The 24,694-nt window shown below is 36.2% G+C and overlaps 1 protein-coding gene across 1 annotated transcript in view; it reads left to right on the plus strand.

Moving 5' to 3' along the window:
• LOC150102924 (WD repeat domain phosphoinositide-interacting protein 2-like) overlaps positions 1-24,694 on the plus strand; it is a 335,111-nt gene that overhangs the window by 89,874 nt on the left and 220,543 nt on the right. The window contains exon 5 of the mRNA XM_090397385.1: positions 4,393-4,485. Coding sequence (XP_090253511.1) covers positions 4,393-4,485 — 93 coding nt within the window. The remainder of the gene's footprint in view (positions 1-4,392; positions 4,486-24,694) is intronic.

The following is a 24,694-nucleotide window of genomic DNA, read 5'->3' on the forward strand; positions in this document are numbered from 1 at the left end:
TTATGTAGGATTTGTGGTCTCTGTTTGACAGAAAGAAGGTTTTGTACAATGCTGATGGAATGCATCTAAATGGTTTTGATGTTAGGTGTCTGGAGAGAGAGCTATGATCACCGAGCATGCTGAAGTGCAAATTCAGGAAAACTTGAGCAATTAGGGTGGAAGCAAATGTGTTTTGTGAAGGCATCCATGAAGTGAGTGAGTGAATCTGAGAAGGACCAAGTGAGGAATCTAGTCTCTCAAGCAAAAAATATTGAATAGAGTAGTCAATTTAAAAAGTAAAGGTGAGTGGGGGACTAAAGGGATGCAGTAGTTTCTATATACTAATTCCAGAAGTATTAGGAACAAGGGGGGGGGTTGGCATTGATTAGTGCAACTGCCAAAAGTTATAGGTATTAGTGAGACTTGGCTAATAGCAGGTGATGTTGTTACAGAGATTGAATGTGAAGGGTTTAGTATATTCAGGGAAGAGAGAACATAGGATGGGGGGGGGGGAGTACTGATGATAGCAGATGAATTGCACCCAAAAGGAATAGGAGATAGGCAGGAGGGTGGCTAGTCATTTGAAGCAATCTGGTGTTAGATTAAGGCCTAGTAAGACAAAATATCCAGGGAGTTCCACAGATGATCTGGAAGATATGCATTGCCAAATTAGTACGAGTACAGGTCGAGTGATTATTATGGGGGGGGGGGACTTGAACTATGGAGATATAGATGGGAAGGCAGAAAGATCACATGAAAGGAAAGAAATAGAATTTATATACCTGATGAGAGATGATCACTTACGGCAGTGTGTGATGGAGAGGACTAGGGGACTAGGATCAGAAAAACTATCTATGACCAAGGTAACAATATTGCCTCCAACTGGTGAAAGTGACCATGCATTCTTAACTTGGGAGATTGTGAAACATGAGGAATTTTCTATCAAGAAGGCGTATTCGTGGAACTACAAGGCAGGTGATTTTGACATGCTTAGGAAGAAGCTTAAATCTGTACTGTGGCATAAAACACTGCAGGATAAGAATCATATAAAGGAAGCAGTATTAAATTTTATAATAGGATAAGGAGGATTAATTGAGTAGGAGTTAGATTTATGATTAAGCACAAGCTGCAGAAGAAGAAAATGCTGTGGAGGGTATATGAAGAGAAAGGTGACCAGCATGTCAAGGAAAGCAAAATCAGATTATGAAAAGAATCTAGCCGAGCAAGCCAAAGGAAATCCCAAAGAGTTCTTACATTTTTTGACAAGTAAGAGGAGGAATGACTATGGAAGATTAACCTTGATGAGTGATGATGGTCATGAAGAGACAGAAGTGGATAAAATAATTGAGTTACTGAGTAACCACTTTGCAAGTATATATCTTCCTAGTGAGGTTACTGCTTTAACCTATGTAACAGACACTAATGTGGGAACAGAGGTGGATGAAGTGAAGGTCCTTATGATATTGCAGAATCCTAATGTAAATACAGCTGTGGGATTAGATGGGATATCAGCTGGGGTTTTGTGAGAATGTGCAAGAGAACTAGCAATGCCTTTGACTAGGCTGTTTAATTTAAATCGCCACTCTGGTAAAGTTTCAAGGGAGTGGAAAGAAAGCACAGTAATCCCTTTCATAAGGGAAATTATAAGACTCCAGCAGCTAATTATAGACCAATCAGTGTCTCAGGCATGGTGGTAAAAGTACTAGAAAAATTGGAAAGAGAATTCAAGAATGGGTAGATAAAAATATGACACTGTGTGTTGGTCCTCATGACTTTGTGAAGGATCAGTCATGCCTTAGTAATTTACTAACTTTTTATAATAGAGTAACAGCTGAGTTGGGTAAAGGAAATGGCTATATGATGAATTTGCTGGATTTTGCAAAGGCATTTGACAGAATACCAATTGGAAACTCTGTTATGCAAATTAGAATAAATGGGGATGGATATGACACTGGTTAGGAGGGTGGCTGCTGGACAGATATCAAAAAGTGGTATATGGAGGGGAAGAATTGAGGTGAGAACATGTGACTAGTGGTGGTAAATAGGTTCAGTGTTGGGACCATTGTTGTTTAATTTGTACATTAATGATATAGGAAATAACCTGAAAGAAAATATTCAGTTGTTTGCTGATGATGCGAAATTAGGTAGAGTAATAGTTAATCAAGGCAATGTGGAGAGCTTGCAGGACAATTTCAACAGGCTCTCATAATGGGTGTCAGTTTAATCTCAAGAAATGTCAAGTTATGCATTTTGGGATAAATAGATTACAAGCCATGTATCACATTGATGGCACTGTACTCCTGGAAATAGATGAAGCTATAGATTTAAGGGTGGTGGTAGACAGAGTTAAAGTTTAGAAAACATATTGCTAAGGTTGCCCATAAGATAACTTGGCTATTGAAGAACCCATTAACAAGTAGAGATAAGGAAGTTGTCATTCCACTTTATAAGGCATTGATACGCCGACATCTGGATTACTGTGCTGAAGTCTGGTCCCCTGGATTTCTTGGGGATGAGGAAATGGTGGAGAGGATTCAGAGGCAAGTGACCATGATGGTGAGTGGTCTGTGGAATATTCCCTAAGTTTAGAGGACATATTGCTAAGGTTAGATTACTTGGCTATTGAAGAATCCATTAATAAGTAGAGATAAAGAAGTTGTTATTCCTGTTAATAAGGCCTTGATATGCTCACATCTGGATTACTGTGCACAAGTCTGGTCCCTTGGGTTTCTTGGGGATGAGGAAGCCATGGAGAGGATTCAGAGACAAGTGACCAAGGTGAGTGGCCTGTAGAATATTCCCTATGGGGATAGATTGAAGGTGTATGGATTGCAGAAGTTGGTCGATAGGAGAAAAAGAGAGGATATGATAGAAACATATAAGTTGCTTAAAGGGTTTTATAGGATAGATGCAGGGGGAAATATTTCAGCACTTGACTAGAGCTTGGAGAGTAGTGAACAAGTGGAATGGGTTGCTAGAGTCAGCTGTGAGTGCTTTGTCTGCTAATGGGTTCAAGGAGAGGCATGATAGATTATGTGGATCAATTGGGTCTCCCGTGATGAGTGTTTTGACTCCATGGAGGTGCCCGTATAATGATAATAAAATTTGTCTCAATTCTTTTTACCACAACTCTCACTTTATTTTACAATTTCAGTAAATATCAATTTCTGTTTATTCCTGTTTTCTAAGATCTTGCATTTTAATTTAAGAATATTGTTTAAGAGAAGTCACTCCTAATTATATTCTATTGGTTAACTTTGTGAACCATACATGTTCAATACTTGTTAAAGGGAAGATCTCAAAAGAGAGGAAAAAGAGTAAAAACTGCCCTACTGATCAAGGTGGGGGAATGATAGTGATATACAGTAACAGTGTAACACAGAATTATCAGGCATTCATTGTGAACGTATGCTGGCAATTCTGGTGCTTAGCCTTTCATCTGGTAGATCAATGGAGTTCTCAGTTCCATATGAAATTCTCTCAAAACATGCAGTGAAATTCCATACAGTCCTATTGCCTTATTCTTGAGAACTTAGTATTTGAAACACATTCTCCTCATGCTCCTCTAAGCCTTCAATCCCATCTATTCACCCAGAAATAAAACCTGGTTTTCCAGTATGAAATGTCCCAGTAAACTGATTATTAAACTGCTATACTGTATCATATGTACTTGTCACTTGACCTTCTTTTCCATATAATAAGGTCTTTGTTCACAATTATGTTTATAAAACACAAAATAATTCCTTTAACTGTAGAGCTAATCTGGCCTCATGTTCCATTTTTGTATTCCATACTATACTAGGATGTTACTTGATTAGAGGTCCTCTAGTCAAGTAACATCCTATTGTTATACTTTTCCCTTTGCCTCTTTTTCAGTTGTGGTTCCTGTTTGATTTTGATAGTCATCGACTTTACACCAAACTGTTTTATTATCTTTTTCACTTGAGGAATGCTATTTGCCATTACTTTTGATAAATATTTCTTTGGTAGCCTCCCATGCACTGCTAACTCTCCCTTGCAAAACAGCTCCACTCTTCACTGGTCAAGGTGGGAGAATGATAGTGATATACAATAACAGTGTAACACAGAATTATCAGCATTCATTATGAACATATGTTGGCAGTTCTGGTGCCTAGCCTTGCATCTGGCAGATCACTGGAGTTCCCAGTTCCATATGAAATTCTCTCGAAATGTGCAGTGAAATTCCAGTGAATTTGCATCTGCTTATGGTGCTAATGTACTGTAGGTTTACAACATTTCATTGGTGGGAGTCATATTAAAAAAAAGAAATCTCTCTTACTCTCTCTTCACACACACATGCACGCACACACACCCACCCACCCACACACACACACACACATTGTATTGTAAATACTGAACTAAGTTTTTATTCTTTTATTTTAAATATTACAGAATGAAAAGATAATGATTGCTGCACATGAGAGTCGTCTAGCAGCTATGACTTTCAACAGTAGTGGATATAAACTTGCTACAGCATCAGAGAAGGTAATGTTAAATCATATTTAAAACTGTTGAACTAAATTGAGCAAGAATGCTAAAATGAAAGAAAAGAAAACATTTATTAATTAACCTTTTGTTTATTATGTAAGTTATCTAAGTATGGAGTCACTAGACTCACCACTATCAGGCATTGTATTCCATAATTCAATCACCCTCCATGCAAAGAAACCACTCCTCAACCTCTTGCTCTCAGCTTCCTTTTGCATCTTCCAGAGATGATTCGTTGTCCTTGCTCCTTTCCCCTGTTCCACTAAACGAAAGAACTCCCCATTGTCAGCCCTGTAACTACCTCTCTAGTTTAAATGTCACAATCATATCACCTTTCTTTTTATCTACCAAACTTTGCAGTCCACATTCTCTCAGTCTGTTCTCATAACTAATATTGTGCAGTTCTCGTATCATCTTTGTAATCTGCCTCTGTACCCTTTCCACAGTTAATTTATCCCTTTCAAATCCTGGGTACCAAATTGAGCAGGTATGGTCGAATAAGGATTTTATACAATGGAATGACAACTCTTTTATAGTCCTCATTATTTCACCAATCCTCTGGGATACTTTCACCATTTTTGCAAAATTAATTTAGAGTTTATTTCATGTTTCTATTAATCATCACCCTAAAAAGATCCCTTGCCTTTCCCACTTCCTCCACTGCAGTTGTTCCAACAGAGTATACAGCTTGCCATTGATGTATTCCAAACTTCAAGACTACATTTAGCTAAATTAAACTGGAACCGCTATTCATTTGCCTATCTGTCCAGTTTATTCAAATCCTCTTGATTTTTTCTTTTTTTTTTTTCAGCAGATAACAACATAACCAAATGAAAATACAAACATTTTCCTTTTCTTAAATTTAACACGTTCGCTGCCACGCTCCTCAGGCATAGTTGTTCCTGCATGCCAAGCCCTTTTTGCGTCTTCAAGGTCACTACGAATAATCTCGTAGCTGGCTTATCAGACAGAATTTTGTTTCATATGCCAACTACGAGTAATCTTGTATTGATGATTCAATGGTGTTGTGGCATGATAGACTGGTTTCGGCAATACATAAAAAACAAAAAACATAAATGTGCCGTGAAATTCTATGAACTATGCGAATTGAATGGCTTGGTGATAAAAATAAAAATTTATACAGGAAAATCAGAATCCTCTTTAGCGAAAATGGGTCACACACATGATATTATATACCACTTGATGGAAGAATGTTTAGACAGGGGTTACGTATTGCATATGGACAATTTTTATAATTCTGTAGCTCTGACGGAATCACTTACTGACAGAAAATTGTACGTGTTTGGAATGCTGATAATTAATTGGAAAACAATCCACCAGATGTTATTCAGAAGAAACTAAAGAAAGGGGAATTTGTCTGGCAAAGAAGAGGTCCTGTTGTAGTCAACAAATGGAAGGATAAGAGGGAAGTTCTTTCCATTTCAAATATGCACAAATGTGAAATGATTGAAACGCAAAATCGGAATGGTAAATTTCAGTTAAAACCAAACATCATTAGGGATTATAATTTGGGGATGTCAGGCATCAATCTTTCTGATCAAATGCTTTCTTACTATTCCACCTTACGAAAGACAATTAGATGGCCAAAGAAATTGGCAATACGCATTTTTGAGGTATACATTCAAAATGCGCATAAATTTTATAACACGATTTCTGGAAATGCAATGACTGCGTTAAAATTTAGAGATCAATTTATCTCAGTTTTTGTTGGAATGGATGAGCTTACAACATCAGAGAATATCAGGAGGAATGGGGATTTTCATTATTTGGAAATTTTACCACCAAGAGAAAAAAAGAATCGCCCGACAAAGCCATGCCGTGTGTGTACACGAAACAAACGAACACGCGAAACACATTATTATTGTCCTGTTTGCCAGGATAAATCACCATTGTGCATGGAAAATTGTTTTAAAATGTACCATTCTTAATTTGAATAAATTGTTTTTTATTTTATTGATTGGCTTTTATTTTTACTGATTTTATTAGTTTTAAATTGATTTACAAATTACGTGTTATACTACGGATTATCTCGCGCTTGGCATAGGAGGTTGGTAATCAACATATGAGTATATTCGTAGTTGGCTTCTGAGGCACACATATAATATACAATATTTTAGTTGAAATTATTTCCCTTCTGCCAAGCCCGCAGACATGTTCTCCGCTTTATTCAGAATCCAAGGGTCCAAATTAAGGTAAATATATTAAGGGTTAACTCTTGTTTGATATAAGAGGTCGGTAAATCGACATAAGAGTATACTCGTAGTTGGCTTGTGAAGCTCATATACGAACTACGAGTATATTCGTAGTTGGCAGCGAACATGTTAATAACAATCATTTAATTTACAAGGAATATTTATTTTAAAAAGAATGCAGCATAAAAAAAAACTTCACCTATTAACAAATTCACCTTAAATAACAAAATAAAAATATATTAAGAAATTTGATTTTAAATTGTTAAATATTATTAACACACACACGATGCCTGATATACCTGCATGTACTTGCGTGTAAGTACATGCAGTTGCACACAATGCTCATCTAACCATGCCTTAAACCTCATTCAATCTGTTCACAACACTCAGGCAATGCATTCCAACCACTCTCCATGCAAAGAACATTCTCACTCAGGCAATGCATTCCAACCACTCTCCATGCAAAGAACATTCTCTTCACTGCTCTGCTTACACCCTCCTTATACAGTTTCCAGTGACAGCTTCTTGTTCATACCTCCCTCTCTCATTCTATGAAAAATCTCTTCCATGTCAACCTGATAACAACCCCTGATTAGCTTATTTGTCTCAATCAACCCCCCCCCCTTCCATTTTCCTACTATTCATGAATCCTTGCAATTTACATTCTCTCAATCTTTCCTCTTACTACACGTTCCAAAGCACAGACCGTATTTGTGAATCTTCTCTGGAACCTTTCTAGCATATCCTCATCACCATGAAAACCTAGCAACCAATTCTGTGCACAATAATCCATACGAGAGCCGATCATGGCCTTATACAATGGCATCACGACTGCTTTATTTCTGCATGTCAGTGTCCTCTGCATCATTGCCATTATCTGATGTGACATCTTCAAAATTTGTACAGTGTGGCCCCTGAATCTCAGGTTCTTGTCCATCACCACTCCCAGATCTCTCTCTCTCATTTCCTCTACTTCCTTTAAAGTTTCCCCACCAAGTGTATACTTTTTTTAATACACCAAGTGTATTATAACTAATCCCCACTCCTTTGTCCAAGTCAAAAGTCTGTTCCTAAAGTTAATTAACATCAGCAGTGTTACTTCTAATTCTCCCCAACAAATCAGTAAACAACTGAAGATATGCAGTCAGTCCACATAATATATAATTTACAAACAAGTTAAACAGCAGGCCCCTCCCCAAGGGCAGAACCCTAGAGTATGCCACTGGTTACCATTCTTTTTTTAGACAATGCTCCATCATACACTACTTGCTCGTATTGTTCAGAGAGCCAAACTTCAATCCATCTAACCAATATACTATCCATTCCCATCCTCTACAGCTTGTACACTAACTTATCAACTGGTAATTTATCAAATGCAATTGCCAAATCCATGAATATCACTGTATATGATTCTCCCTTATCTAAAACTTGTTACCCTATCATAAAATGCAAGTAAATTGCTAAAACAAGACCTGTTCTTTACAAATATATGCTGACCATTATAAAGAATGCTATGTCCTTCAACCAAATTTTGTATTCTCTTTCTAACCAATTTCTTCAACACTTTGACTGCAACTGCAGTTATGCCAAATAGTCTGTAATTAGAAACTTCTCTCCTAGAACCATGCTTGTTGGATGGTACTATTTTGCCTTCTTTCCACTCCTTAGAAATGTTACTACAAGACTTATTAAATAACCAGGTAAAGGGCATAGCTAACTGTTGTGCACATTCCTTAAGAACACATGACAGTGACATCCATTTTCAGCCTTATTAACATCTAATGCAATTAACAACTGATTTTTTTTTTTTTTTTTTTACTTCCAGTTCTCCTAATACTTATCTGCCTTCAATGTACTGAACAGCATCATTTATACCAGTATGATATACAATGATAAAATGCTCATTCAATAATTTTACTATATGCTTTACAGTGGTCACTCTGCTGCCATGACTATTCATCATTGTTAACCTGCTATAATATTTTCTCTTGCTTTAGCACATTGCAGAAGAATTCCCTTGAATTAACCTGGCTTGACTAGACAATCTCCTCTCATACTGTAACTTTTTTTTTCTTTATCATGCTCATCACTTTGCTAGCCTGTACTTCATACTCTTCATGTATCTGATCACCAGTAAGTCTTTTTTTTGCTATTTATTCCTTCTCCATAACATTTTCTTTTCCAAAACAGCTCGCTTGATTTCACTATTCATCCATTTCACTTTTATTCAGTTTAGTTACTTAACTCTGTTATGCAGTTATACATCTTTTCTGCACAACTCATCTACTCAACATATTGATGCTGGTTGATTACAAAGCCTCCCATAATCACCCACATTATACTTCCACATATATTTAGTTTTGGCAATAGCCTTTTTGTGTTTCACCACTTCCCAAAAAAGTACCTGATGATCACTTTCACCAAACAGTGACAGTGTTGTTATTTCATTAATAACTACATCTTGTGAGGTTATCACCCAATCCAAAGCACTTAAGCCTCTAGTTGCTTCAATCACATGCAGCTTAAGATAGTTATCTCTACGAAATTCAACAAACTCTCTCTCCTTTTTCCCCAACGTTCTTTACATTCCTTGGCCTATAACAGCATCCTATAAGATATACTAGCTTGTTAATTTCAACTTCACATCACACAGATTCAAGATTTGCAAACGCTTTGTGGACACGATTCCTATGCAACGATTATTAGTACTTCCCCCCCCCTCTCTTTTCACCTTCCTGTCCTTTTACATACAACTATTTGTTTAAACATTTCACAATCAGTATTCTTTATATTCCTTGGCCTATAACAGCATCCTATGAGATATACTAGCTTGTTAATTTCACCTTCACACCACACAGATTCAAAATCTGCAAATGTATTATTAACTTCCATGCTTTGTGAACACAATTCCTATGCAACGATTGACAGTACCCCCCCCTCTTTTCACCTTCCTATCCTTCCATTTCTATTCCTAGATCGCATCTTCCTGAGACAATGCAGCCAACTCAGCTTTATTATTTCAAATGCTCCTTACATTTTTATACAAACATAACAATCCCTGTGTCTTTGAGGCCTTTCTTCCACGCCAACATTTTACTCCAGTCACCAAACCACACCTGTCTTCAGTTTGACCACTCCTGTTTCCCTGATCGTAACTCTGATTGCTATCCATATCTGTCTCATCCCCACATTTCTGCATTCCTTCACCTTGTGCTGCTGCAACCACATCTTCAACCTCATATCTGGCTGTGTATCCTGCTTCACAAATATTCTTTGATTGCTACATTAATTTCTTGATTCTCAGCAAACTCTTTCCTTCTCTACAAAGCATCAGTTATTTGTTTCAGTGTTCCACCAGACCAGTAAAGAATGTTTTGTGTACTTTCTTAGTCATCATACCTCTAATTATTAATTCCCCATACAGTGATATATGATTATCTTTTGTCTCTTTCTTTGTAATGTTATCTTCTTCTTCCTCCTCATTCACATCAGCCATCTTTTCTGTATTCAAGTTCATTTTTCAAATTTTCAAAGCTATCATCCAAGGCATTCTTAGAAAGAAATTTTATCATTTAAAAAAATATTTCTTCTACTTGTTCATTTCTTAAACCATCTTTCGCTTGTAGTCCTGGTATAGCAGTTTTAAGGAATTTAATTCTTGCAGCAAGATTGCTATATTCAAATTTAGAGAGACTTTTTGAATGTTACTTCACTCTGTACTAGTGTATTATTATTCTCTTCCACCAGTTATTTGTAGAAGCATCTCTATAGAAATTCACTTCTCCAGTGCCTTTTCTGTATCCTTCAACAGTTTATTTTTAAATAACAGGTTAACATCTTGCTTGTTATCAACAGACTAAGTATTCAGCATGGCTTCAGTGTTCAGAAAAGATTAATCTATCTGTGTTTGTGAAGCCCATATTTTACTTTTGATGTCATCCTGCATTTTTTTAAGCATAACACAGTTAAGGTAATCTTTCATGATCCTGCTCTAGATTCATCAATATATCATCAATATTTTCATCAGTATAATTTTGCAATTTGGTAAGACTCCAGATTTAGAAAGGAAAAGATTAATACAACTTGACAGATCTTTCTGTACCAAAGAAAACTGAGTGTTGTTGTATTTTTGTAATGACAGCTCTAAAAATGTTTTCACAGAAGTCTTGATATCAGTACTCATATCCAGATATGAGTTGTGTCAATAAATGATGGTGTCCTTGTCTCTAACGTCTGATGCATTTTCATGTTCGGGAATTTTTTTTTTTTTTTGCATTAAAAATTGGTGTTACCTCTTAAAAAAAAAAAAAAAAAAGTGTATATAATATTGCTTAAACATCATCCAATTTTTGTTTTAGCAAATTGTTAAAAGATTTTCTAGAACGGTACAGTGGATAATACATTACTTTTTTTTAAAGTAATGTATTATCCACTGTACCGTCCTGGATGTATATATACGTCCATAATTACATGGATGCAAAGTGTCCATTGAAGTCATTATAACCCTTGGATATTATAGAAAAAATTATATGGATTATATACTTTTTATATATTTGATCCATGTGGTTGCTTGAATGGTTAAAAAAAAAAACCACGAATTGATGTCATCACTGCTATGTGAAGGTAGGCTCCATCTGTCTCAAAACTCTGTGCCCTGTGAATAGATTTCTGTCATGGATAATGTTACAGGGAATCCTACTTTGTTTAGTTCAAAAATGTAATTGCATCATTATTATGAGGTAGTCTGCCTAGATTCATAGCTTTATAATATTTTTTATATATTATAAATTTATATATATTTTTTATATTTATAATATTTTTATTTTCTTGTAAAGATTTTGAGTTGCTAAAGATGACTTTGTAGTAGAATTGTGATCATATATGCCATCTCCCACAGCATTTGTCAGTAATTTTTGCTGTAAATCATAATCTCTAGGAGTAAGCTTAAAACCAACAACTGGTAAACCTAGCTTCACCATTTCTACAGATTGTTGATAGTGATATTTTAATTTGGAATCTTTTGTCTTATTGTCTATAAGAAAAAAATGATGGATTTTTTATGGCTTTTTTGTGTGTGTATATATATGTATATATATATGTATATACATACTCGGTTGTTGTGATACATTTTAAAACATAGATTTAATGACTTAAATAACCAAGATAACTTATAAAGATTTTAATGAGAATAATACAACAAGTTTCAGCTTATATGAATACCTCAGGTATTCATAAAGGAAAAGAATAGTAATAAACATTGAAGTATCTAAAAAAAACTGGAAATTACATAATTGATACATAAAAAACGTATTTTTTCAAGTTGAAAAAATACGTTTTTTATGTATCAATTATGTGTGGCAATTTTTACTTGTAATTTCCAGTTTTTTTAGATACTTCAATGTTTATTACTATTCTTTTCCTTTATCAACTTAAAAAAATACAACGTTTTTTATGTATCAATTATGTGTGGCAATTTTTACCTGCAATTTCCAGTTTTTTTTTAGATACTTCAATGTTTATTACTATTCTTTTCCTTTATGAATACCTGAATTCTCATTAAAATCTTTATCAGTTATCTCAGTTTTTTAAGTCATTAAATCTATGTTTTAAAAAAAAAAAAATATATATATATTCAGAAACTGTTCTTCAATATATCGAAAGTGTGATTGATTTTGAATCTGTAGTAGTTCTCTTTTATTTGAGATATTGCCAAATAAGAGATAATTTCAATGCAATCTTGCATTTTCAGGTGTGTTAAAGTACTGCTGAGTTATGTAAATTACATATAAATTTCTCTTCTGCTCCATGATAAAGAGACTGTTGCAGATCAGGCTTTGATCTCTTTTGGTTACGCAATCCTTGAAAGCTTATCAGATTTTGTTACTTAGGTTCACATCTGATGACTTGAAAATGTTTTGATTTAAACTGAAAGTTACAATATTCTCACTCAATTTTCCTTCTGAAAAAATTTGTGCTTTGCTCTAAACAAGTCTTTTGCATAAACATATCAGTTATGGAAGCAAAGATACTTACACGTTAAATGTAACATAATTTGTTTTACTGCTACTTGTGCTATTGACAATAAAGCATGGAATAAGGCCAGTGCAATGCAATGCTAGCTTCCTCTTATTAAAGTGAAACGGTTCCTTTAAAATAAAATTAACAATTTGCTTTTATTGCACTTGAATTATTATTATTATTGTTTTCCTGACCTTCCAAGGAGTCACAAGACTTATCACAGGAAGTCAACACCAAGTGAACTAGTGAACACAAAGTCTATCATACCACTTCTTAATTCACAGTCTGAACATTCACCACCCTCTCAGGCAGTGTATTCCACACTTTTACATTCTCCATGCAAAAAACTTACTTTTTGCACTTTTACTCACCACCTCCTTCTGCAACTTCCAGGGATGGCCACCTGTCCTTATTCTACCATATGAAAATCTCCTCAGTGCTAGTGCGAAAATAACCCTTCAACTGCTTAAATGTCTTGATCATATCCCCCTTTCCCTTCTATACACAAAATTCTGCAGTTTGCATGACCTCATTCTATCCTCATAATCAACACTGTACAGTCCTGACATCATTTTTGTTATTTGTCTCTGCACCCTGTCCAAGGTTATTTCATCTCCTTCAAATCCTAGTAAACAGATCTGAGCACAGAAATCTCCAGATATGGTTTGATTAAAGCTTTATACAGTGGGATCACCATACTTTTATCTCTCTTGTGGTCAATGTCCTCAACATTGCAGCATTTCTCTGAGATTATTATAATTATTATTACGTGACACCTCCAAGGAGTCCAAAGATTCATTGAGGGAGGACACTCACTCCTCATCTCTGTCTCCACCACTCAGTCCAACTACAGTGAACTGCAACTACCATCATCTACATTAATGCCATCTACTGCCCATCACCACCACCACTAGTATTTTTACAGACAATCGCAAACATCCATGCCCACAGTGGGATTTGAACCACTGGGCTTTTGGCTGGAGAGCAGATATGCTAACCACTCAGCCATGTCTTCACAACCTTTGCAGCATGTCAGCACAACTTCAAATCTATATCCACAATCAACCCAAGATCACTTATTTCCTCAGTTTCTTCCACTTACTTGAATAGGAATCATTCCATCTCAAGATCCAAAATTTTAAAATGTGTTATTTACTTGCATTAAACTGACATCCCCCATGCCTTTTGTCTACTCTTCTAGTTTATTCAAATCCTCTTGAAGAGCCAAAACATCAGCACTATTACTAATAACCTTCCCAAGCTTCACATCATCTGCAAACAACTGAACATCTCCCTGTAGTCCTATGACAATATCATTGACATAAAAATTGAACCTCAATGGTCTCAAGACCCTGTGGAACTCCACTTGTAACTTTCCTACACCCTGATATTGCCTGATCACTAATCGGAGAGTTGTAATGACCAATCCAATCCAGTAACCTAATATCCAAACTCAAAGGATGTAACTTAAAAATCAACTTACCATGTAGCACCCTGTCAAATGCCTTGGAAAAATAAAAAAAATTACAGTGTATTCCTTACCTTCATCCACTGCTCTTGTTACTCAATTGTAAAAGGTTACCAGATTACTAAAACATGAGGGCCCCTTTAACAAATCCATGAGCTCTTACTAATTTCACCCAAATCTTAACAACTATAGAAGAAATGCAAACTGGCCTATAATTTGATACCTGCATTCTACCACCAACTTATGCAATGGAACTGTCTTATTCTTCTTCCATTCTCTAGGAAGATTCACCCATTACATGGCTTGTATTATACAGTCAAGTTAATGGCACAGTCAGTTGCAAAGCACATTCCTCCTGCCTTATGGATATTTAGTGTGCTCAGTATTTGGAATACATCCTCTTCATTCACTTCTAACACTTCACCAGTCATTATCCTTCTAGGAATGAAGCCTGCTGTACCAGGATGTTACACTCTACTAAACTGATCATTAAATGCTCAATTAGTTATCTGCTTTGGTTATCCGATTCCCATATCCATTCTGCAAGATAATCCATCCACTATCATTTTTCCTCCTACTCGCCATATAGCAAAAAAATTCCTTGGAATTCTCCTGGGATTTCAGTACCAATCTCCTCTTATATTCTAATTTTTCTCTCTTTACAATACTAGTCCATTTCCTAGCCTGAACCTTATATTCTTCATGCAACTGCTCTTCGCCTCTCTCTTGTGTGCTTTCCATAATCTCTTTTACTTCTGCAATTCTCCTTTTATTCCTTTTGTCATCCATTTGACTCCAAATTGTTTTATCTTCTTTTTACTAGAGGTATACAATCTGTCATTGCTGTCAGCAATTTTTTATTAATATCTCCCATGCTCTAACTACCCCTCTTCCTTTACATTTTTTCACCCATTGCACTGCTGCAAGCTGGTTTTAACCTGCCTCATAATTCCACAAAACTTTCTTCTGTTTTGATACCTGCACATGCTTATTCAGCCTCCAAATCAAGACTAGATGGTCACTTTGATCATCGGGAGGAGGTGGGGGGGGGCACAGGTATGCCATCTCAGTCACAGTCATATCCTCTCATGCCATGACCAAATCTAATACTCTTGATTCTTGTGTTTCTTCCACTATATGCTGCCTAAGACAGTTGTCCCTCAAGAAATCCAAAAATTTAGTTCCCTTATTGCTGTCTCCTTTGCCTAGTTTATATCACTTTGGTCGAATTCACGCATAATGATCCCTTCGCTTGCCAAACTAATTTGCATAAATATTTAGCCTAATTATTTAAACAAGCGCCTCCATAGTGCAATTGGAAGAACGATGGTACATTGCGCCCTTCGATTAGAAAAGGCCTAAGTTCAATTCTTGTCATGGCAGGAGGAATCTTTATATGGGCTTTTTCAATTGAAAGTGAGTTAGCTGATCTCATATGGAGGTTGCTGGGTTTTTTTTGCCTGGAAACTTGGGTTTTTCATCCTGCATACAGACAAATTGGCCCTTCAGAACACATGCAATTTACAGACAAAAAATACTAGCTGTGATGGTGGGCAGTAGATGGCGTTGATGCAGATTGTCGGTAGTAGAGGTTCGGTGTAGTGGTGGAGATGGAGCATTGTACAGTAGGTATCCTCTCGCAATGAATCCTCAGACTACTTGGTGGTGTCATGAATAATAATAATAATTTCTTGCTCATTACCATCTATATTCCCTAAATACCTAAAACATCCATCTCATGGCATATACTCTCAAAGCCATTAATGTTATTTCAACTGAGATTCTCTACCCTGAGCGAGTAACACTCCACCATTATGTTTACCTTCCCTATCCTGCCAAAATATGCTATACTCTTTGATTTTCTATCCCTCTTAGCACATCCTCCTCAATTAACCAAGTTTCACTGATACCAACAACCTTTGGAGAGGCTGTCAATCAATGTCACAAACTCGTTCCATTTATTCTTAATTCTCCTAACATTTGTATACAGGAAAACTGGTGTATTGCCAGCCTTCTTAGAGCCATTATTACTTGACTTTGTAATATAGTGTACACCCCCTTATTTCTCAAGCCCTATCCCCACGTAAGGCTATTCCTGCAACATTCCATCTGTGCAATTCTCGTCTCCCTGCCCTGATACACACACTCACTTGCCCATAAAACATCTCTCCAAATGCCTGCACCTTCTGCATTCAATCCTATTCAATTCCCTTCTATCCTCAAATGTACTTGTATTGTCCACACATCCAAATATTCCAGATCCCTTTTCTTGCACATTCTTGCTATCATCTCAATTGTCGTCATGCTCTTCTGCTCCACATCTTATCATGCTGGGGCAATACACTCACAATCTTTCTTCAGACACATTTATTATTATTATTACGTGACACCTCCAGGGAGTCCAAAGACTCCTCGAGGGAGATCACCTACTCCAGCACTTCCCAAACTGTGGGCTGTGCCCCCCCCCCCGGGGGGGTTGCAGGATTTTTTGAGGGGGGCCGTGAAATAATGAAAACAAATTTAAAATCTTTTAAGACTAAATAGATTTTTTTTTATCTTAAAAGAAACGTATTTAATTTTTATTATTTCTATTTTGTTATTTTTTATATTTTAATGGAAAAAAAATCACATATTGGTGCGGGTTCACGAATTTTGCTTCCTGCGTATTTCGGCGCTTAATGAATATTAGTAAATATATGCTTATTCATATAAGTTTCATTTCAAAGCAGAAATCTAAGAATTGTAGTTTCAAATATTTCATCTGATAGTGGCGTAGCAGCATTGAAACATATCCACCACATCAAATTGTTATTACTACTGTCATTAAACTTTTATGTTTTTAATTCTTTCTTTATTACTAATCGTTTTATGTTTCATGTGCTTGTACTGCAAATGTACAATAACAATATATCTATCTATATAAAATATGAAATAATGTGCCATATCAAACATGTATGTAAGATGCTAAAAATGTAATATTTGTATTTGATTTTTGCCATATTCGCTCTGTATGTTTTGTATTGAATATAAATACAATAAATATTATAATAATATATGTCTATATTACAATTTTTTTTCAAGGAGGGCCGTGAAATATTTCAATTTTTCCAAAGGGGGCCCTGGCATCCAGAAGTTTGGGAAGCACTGTATTCTACAGTTGTCTGTCTCCACCACACAATCCACCAGCTACTACTACATCAATGGCATCTGCTGCCCACCACCAGTATATTATAGACAATCACAAATATCCATGCCTAGAGCGGGATTCAAACCCGCAGCCTTTAGGCTGGAGAGCGGATACGCTAACCACTCGGCCAACCAGGCTGGCAATTTATGCTGCACTATGTCTAACATCACCCTCAAATCTCGTGCTGCGTGATTCACACTACCTCATTTGTTCCAATCATTACTATCATCTCTTCCATTCTTTCATCTCTCTTTACTGCCATTGCCATGCTCTCTCATTCCACCAGGCAAGCTCCCCTCTGGCACCCTACTCTGCATACCCAAATCATCAAATCTCCATATATGACATTCCGAATAGATTAATTCATCCTTCTCTCCCTGGTATCCCTGACTTATGGTTTGCAATCTCTCTCTCTCTCTCTCTCTTTCGCTGTCTCTCTCTCTCTCCTTCCTTACTTCCTTTCTTTCACTTCTCTATCACTTACTTTCAAACTCACTTATTGTGGAAATATGTTAGAGGAAATTTAATAACAAAAATAATGTAGATAATGACAATTTTTAAAATTACATATTTTCTCTCTTCAAATGTAAAGAAATAAAATAAAATATTTCGTATTTTTTTTTACATTAATAAAAAATAGTAATGTAAAAATTTACTCGTTATTAAAACTGCTCACTATATCAGACTCTAAATAAAATACTCCTAATAGCACATATGAGTCTAAGAAAAAGCCTACTGAAATTAATGTAGGATTGTAATTTTTATTGCAATAAGAAATTACAGCTCATTATTGCAAATAATGCAAATATTGAATACTGCTGGTAGAGGGCAAACAATTCAGTCTTCTGCAATGTATGGTCTGCAAAAAAAAAGATAAATTTATTAGTGATATATTATAACTTTAGAGTAATTTTAGCATAATTTTAGTCTGGATTGATTGTGATTGAGTGTGGCATGTTTGTTCAGAATAACAGTTAACAGAAGCAGAAATTGGCAGTAATAATAAGGTCACCCAGATGTGTGGTGTGAAACTTGAACGTATTGAGTGGTGTGAATTTAACTAAGATTATTATTATTATGGGCAACTCCAAGGAGTCCTTAGACTCATCAAGGGAGCCTCTAACATCATGTCTAGAACAACTATTCAACATTCACACAGTATCTATCATACTTCGCCTTGAACTCATTCACAGTCATGGCACCCACAACAGACTCTGGCAGCTTATTCCAATTATTCACCACTCTTCAAGTAAAAAACCTAGCTCTAACCCTTGCTAACCACACTCTTGCCCAGTTAGCATGGATGGCCCCTAGTCCCCACCACCAGTCCTATTCTCAAAAATATCCTCTGAATTAATCTTATAGAAACCCTTCAGTAATTTGAATGTCTTAATCATATCTCCCCTCCTCTGCCTATCAACCAATTTTTGCAACCCACAAATCCTCAACCTGTTCTCATAAGGTTCATTCCACAGGCCTGCTATCATCTTGGTCACTCGCCTCTGGATCCTCTCCACCTCCTCCCGATCAAGAAGAAACCTAGGTGACCAAATCTGAGCACAGTAGTCGAGATGGGGTCTTATCAAGGCTCGATACAGAGGAACAATAACCTGCTTGTCTCTGCATGTCAACATATTCTTCAGCAACCAAGTGATTTGATGAGCTGATTTGGCCACTTTTGCAATGTGTCCCCTAAATTTCCATTCCTTATCCACCAACACTCCTAAATCTCGTGCCTCATCAATTTCCTGGAGCACGGTTCCACCAATGCAGTAAACTGCCACCAATCTTTTCACCCCAAAATGCATAACCTTACATTTTGCCACATTAAATTGACATCCATCCATTCTCCTTAGCCCAGACCTCCAATCTATCCAAATCATCCTGCAAAATTTTGACGTCATCTGCATTCACTATTGCCCTACCCAACTTCGCATCATCCGCAAACAAATGAACTGTTCCTCTCAGATCCTTTCCTATATCATTTATGAACAAATTAAACAGCAGTGGTCCAAGAACAGATCTTTGTGGCACACCACTAGTCACAGGCCGTCTTGTGGACTCTACTCCTGAGTAAACCATTCTCTGATATCTCTCCGTCAACCACCCTCCTATCCATCTCACCAACCCTATGTCCATTCCCATGTGCTACAATTTACTGATTAGAATTCCATGTGGTATCCTGTCAAAGGCCTTAGCAAGGTCCAGTAGAATCACTGTAAACCCATTACCCTTATCCAGTTCAGCTGTCACTGTGTTATAATACGTGAGCAAGTTACTGAGGCATGACCTACCCTTCACAAAACCATGCTGTCCCCGATACAGTATCCCGTTTTCTTCTATCCAATCTTGTATTTTCCTCTGGACTATTTTCTCTAAGACCTTGATAATGATTCCTGTTATGCTGATTGGCCGGTAATTTTCAACAGCAGCCTTGGACCCACCTTTGTGCAGCGGAACTATTTTCCCCTCTTTCCACCCCCTTGGGACTGACCCAGTCCTGAGGCTTAAATTAAACAAAATGGTCAAGGGCACTGACAATTCTTTAGCCTCTTCACGTACGACACGAGCTGGTGTCGTACGTGAAGCGGCTAATCCCACATCCAATCCCACAGATGTATTGACATTGAGGTTCTGTAATAGACTAGTTACCTCTACTTCATTCATCACAATTCCAGTATAAGCTGTTGGTTCTTCCATTCCTGCAAAGTCACCACCTGGATGATATACTTTTGCAATATTGGAAGTGAGAAGTTTTTCCCCACTTGGTCAGACTATAATAAATTTAGCTTAATCCTTTATTCAAGTGTAAGAAAACAAAGTTTGCACCTGAAGTGTCTTCAGGACTGAGGCAACTCGTGGTAAAGGTGGACTAAGCTCTCATCATTTGTCTTAGTATCTCCCATAATGTAAAGCACATCTCCTTGCGGACACGTATAATGCGGTGCATTAAGGGAAGGGCCACTACCCAGACCAGTTTCGACCTTTATTGAGGTCTCATCAGTGGGAGCCAGATCCAGAGGTGGTGATAAAGAATATGTAAGATATTTATTATAGTTCACTTTGGAAGTATGGGTGAAACAATTAAAATTACAGTATATCTACTTTAAAAATGTGGCAGATCAATATTAGCATTAAATTGATCGATTACTGAAAATGTTTGCAATTTATTTTCTTTTTTTAAATTGGGACAATAACAAGAAACATTTTATTCACAAGATGTGCTTTGTATTATGGGAGATACTAAGACAAGTGATGAGAGCTTAGTTCACCTTTACCACGAGTTGCCTCGGTCCTGAAGATACTTCAGATGCAAACTTTGTTTTCTTACACTTGGATAAAGGATTAAACTAAATTTATTATAGTCTAACCAAGTGGAAAAAAATTCCAACATCTTTCTCTAAATCCAGAGTAATTTAATAATAAGGTGAGACACTTTTTGGCAACTTGTATAGGTAAATATGACTTCTCCATTACATCCACCTTAGTATCACCACCTCTGAGTCTTGTTCCCACTGACGAGACCTCAATAAAGGTTGAGATGGTCTGGGTAGTGGCCTTTCCCTTAATGCATGTCTGCAAGGAGATGTGCTTTGCACTATGGGAGATACTAAGACAAGTGATGAGAGCTTATTCCACTTTTACCACAAGTTGCCTCATTCCTGAATAAATTAATTTATTCAGAATTTAAAATAATTTATTTAAATTTATTTAAATTTATTTAATCTAAATAAATAAATTTAGATTAAATCAAACTAAATTTAATCATTTTTTTGTAAATTAAATTAATTAATTATGATCTTTATTGATATAAGGAATTGTAATTGATTATAAATATCCATGAACTGCTCCATCTTAATGTAATTTTTACAAGTATCTTGTTAGTAAGTCTTCATTCAAGTTTCTCTCTATTAGAAAGAAATACTGAAATGGTGCATTAATTTATCACAAAAAAAGTTTCCTCATTTTTGCTGTCTATTATTTATTTCTAGTCTCTCCCCTCCCATTCTGCTTTTAAGATATTTTAGAGTTACACTGAATGTAATAACATATCTAATAATAATAATAATAATAACAACAACATCATCATCATACCTGTTATACTCTCCAATTAACACGCTTGGCAAGCTATCGTTACTTTTTCACATATTGAAATAGATCTGATTCTCCTTTTTATAATAGAGGTCAGTGATCCGATGCGGCAGTGTCTTACAACAGAAATATCTGCAGTGTTTATAAAACTCATACATGTCTGAACTTGATGCATTACTTACTAAGTAACATTAGATCCTTTATTTATATCAGTAAAATTGCAACAGTGTGATTTTATTTATATGTGATCATTTCACCTTGAGTTAAGTTTCACTTTGAGTTTGTAAATAGGTCATTTGATATCAGAGTGCAATGATGCCATGGTTTCAGTTTGATTTTCCATGTATGAATATTGCTATTTTAACAAGAGGGACAAAAACAGTAACAGGTCTTGGAGAGATTAGTGAGGGACTATATACAGTGTTGGGCAGATGACGGTAATGTTATCTATAAGAATAAACATTTGTTAAGGGGTACTCTTGCTTCGGTAATATGATTGCCTTTTATAATAAAATGACAAGAGCAGTTGATGAGGGAAAGGCATATACTGCCATTTTTTTGAATTTTGCAAAGCTGTTTGACAGAGTGCAACATGATAAGTTGATATTTAAGTTGCAGCATATGGGTTTGGATGTCAGGTTGGTCAACTAGATTCAGGATTGGCTGTTCGATAGGTATCAGAGAGTTGTATATGGTGGGGCAGTTTCAAGGAGGCAGAAGGTTACAAGTGGGGTTCCACAGGGCACAGTGCTGGGACCTGTACTGTTTAACCGTTATATCAATGGATTGGAAGGGAATATTCAGTTGTTTGCAGATGATGTGAAGCTGGGAAGGGTTATCAGTAATAGTGCAGATGTGGCAGCCCTGCAAGAGGATTTGAATAAACTAGACAGATGGACAAATGAATGGGGGTTTCGGTTTAATGCAGCAAAATGTAAAGTCTTGAAGTTTGGGATCCATCGATTGGAGGAGCTATACTGGAGGAAGTAGGGGAGACAAGAGATCTGGGGGTTATGATTAATAGAAAACTGAAATTCAGGGAGCATATTGCAAAGGTTGTGAAGGTATCCAGAGGATTGCTGAAATACTGAGGATGCTGACCTGCAGAGATAAGAGTTATCATTCCGTTGTATAAGACCCTGATCAGACCACACTTACACTATTGTTCTCAAATTTGGTCCCCAGAATTTGAAGGGGATAAATTAACTGTGGAAAGGTTACAGAGACAGATAACAAAGATGGTTTCAGGACTGTACAATGTCAGTTACGAGGATCGACTGAGGAAATGTGGACTGCAGAGTTTGGTGGATAGAAGGAGAAGAAGGAGAGGTAATGTGATCGAGACTTTTAAACTGTTGAGAGGCAGTTACAGGGTAGACATTTGGGAATTCTTTCACTTGGTGGAATGGCTGGAAGGAGCAATGACAAGGGGACCATCCCTGGAGGTTACGAAAGGAAACTGTGAGCAAGAGAGTGAGGAGTGGTTTCTTTGCATGGATGGTGGTTGAACCGTGGAATGCATTGCCTGAGAGAGTGGGTAGAGCAAGTACGGTCAATGAGTTCAAGGAGTGGTATGATAAACTTTGTGTTTCCTAAGAATGACCTCCCATGATGAGTTTTTTGACTCCATAGAGACCTGGATAATAATAATATTAATAACTAAATGTAAGGTTCTGAAATTTGGGATCCACTGATCGGAAGCTTCATAATGTGTTTTGGGAATATATTAACCAAAAAGTGCTGTGATATATAATAAATGTTTCATGTTTTGAATAGTAGGCGGAAATTTACTAGGATTATCAGTGCAAGAACTGAAGGAAAAGTAAAAAGTGGAGATTGCAACAGAGCTATCAATGTGCAAAAGAGGTGGAAGTAGGATCAATCAAAATTAGATGTTTTGGCTGAAAGCATTGGTAAGAGATCAAAAACATGATGGCCAGTTTGTTATAATGCAAGTTTCTTGCTTTTAGTGCTTTCTTTGATGTAGAGGTAACTGAATCCATAAAGAAATATAAACTACACATGTAGACACATTGGAAAGATGTTTTATTAATTAATTTATTATACAGATATTTTGGTTTGTTTTTTCTTAATTATCAATGTAAGAAAATAGAATTGGGAAATTCAAATAACAGTTGTAGATGCATGGAGAATGGCATCTTTTTTGTTTGCATTTGTAAGCAAGATAGGTAAATATAATACTCATTTGATCTGAAATAGGTGTGTGTGTCAAACTATATTTAAATAAGTTTCTTGCTTTTAGTGCTTTCTTTGATGTAGAGGTAACTGAATCTATAAAGAAATATAAACTACACATGTAGACACATTGGAAAGATGTTTTATTAATTAATTTATTATACAGATATTTTGGTTTGTTTTTTCTTAATTATCAATGTAACAAAATGGAATTGGGAAATTCAAATAACAGTTGTAGATGCATGGAGAATGGCATCTTTTTTGTTTGCATTTGTAAGCGAGATAGGTAAATATAATACTCATTTGATCTGAAATAGGTGTGTGTGTCAAACTATATTTAAATAAATAAAACCTAAGAAATGCATTGCTGATAACAATTTCAGGCCAGTCTGTCACTAAATGTGCATTTCTAAACACCACTCCTTTATTGAATACAAAAAATATCATGATCTGGTCTTTCTCTTTGACTCCATGGGGTCTTGGGGTAATAATAATTAACATGCATTTACTAATATTAGTCACAATATTTTCTGATATGATGCTAAATTATTGCACAGTCTCCTGCAAACTTGATCACCTTTTTAAAGAAAGTGCTGAGGTCCTTCTCCATTTCACAATTCTCAAGCTCAATGACTGATTCTCTGTGCCCAAAATTTGGGAAATTATTAGTTTTCTGAGGTTTTTAACAGTTACCCACATACAGGTAATGGACAAAAAAAAAAAAAAAAATGGAAACACTGAGCTATTGGGTCACGTTATCGGTAGTTGCAAACACAAATGCAGTTGATATGCAAATATATTCCTGAAATTCATAGGGATGTGTGTATAAAGGCAAACGGAGGCCTGCCACCATTTATTACATGTTAGAATGGAATCCAAAGATGAAAGTCGCATGATTGTTGGAGCCAGGCTAGTAGGTGCATATGTGACCAGAACAGCTGAAATTGCACATGTTAGTCAAGGACATTTTGCTGATTACTAATATAATCAGCAAAATGCAATAGTGGGTGAAAGCGCTTACTGTTCAGTTCA

The sequence above is a fragment of the Typopeltis vanoorti genome, chromosome 9, assembly GCF_054136105.1.
Source record: "Typopeltis vanoorti isolate ZY-2024b chromosome 9, IOZ_Tvanoo_1.0, whole genome shotgun sequence".
NCBI classification, from domain to species: domain Eukaryota; kingdom Metazoa; phylum Arthropoda; class Arachnida; order Uropygi; family Thelyphonidae; genus Typopeltis; species Typopeltis vanoorti.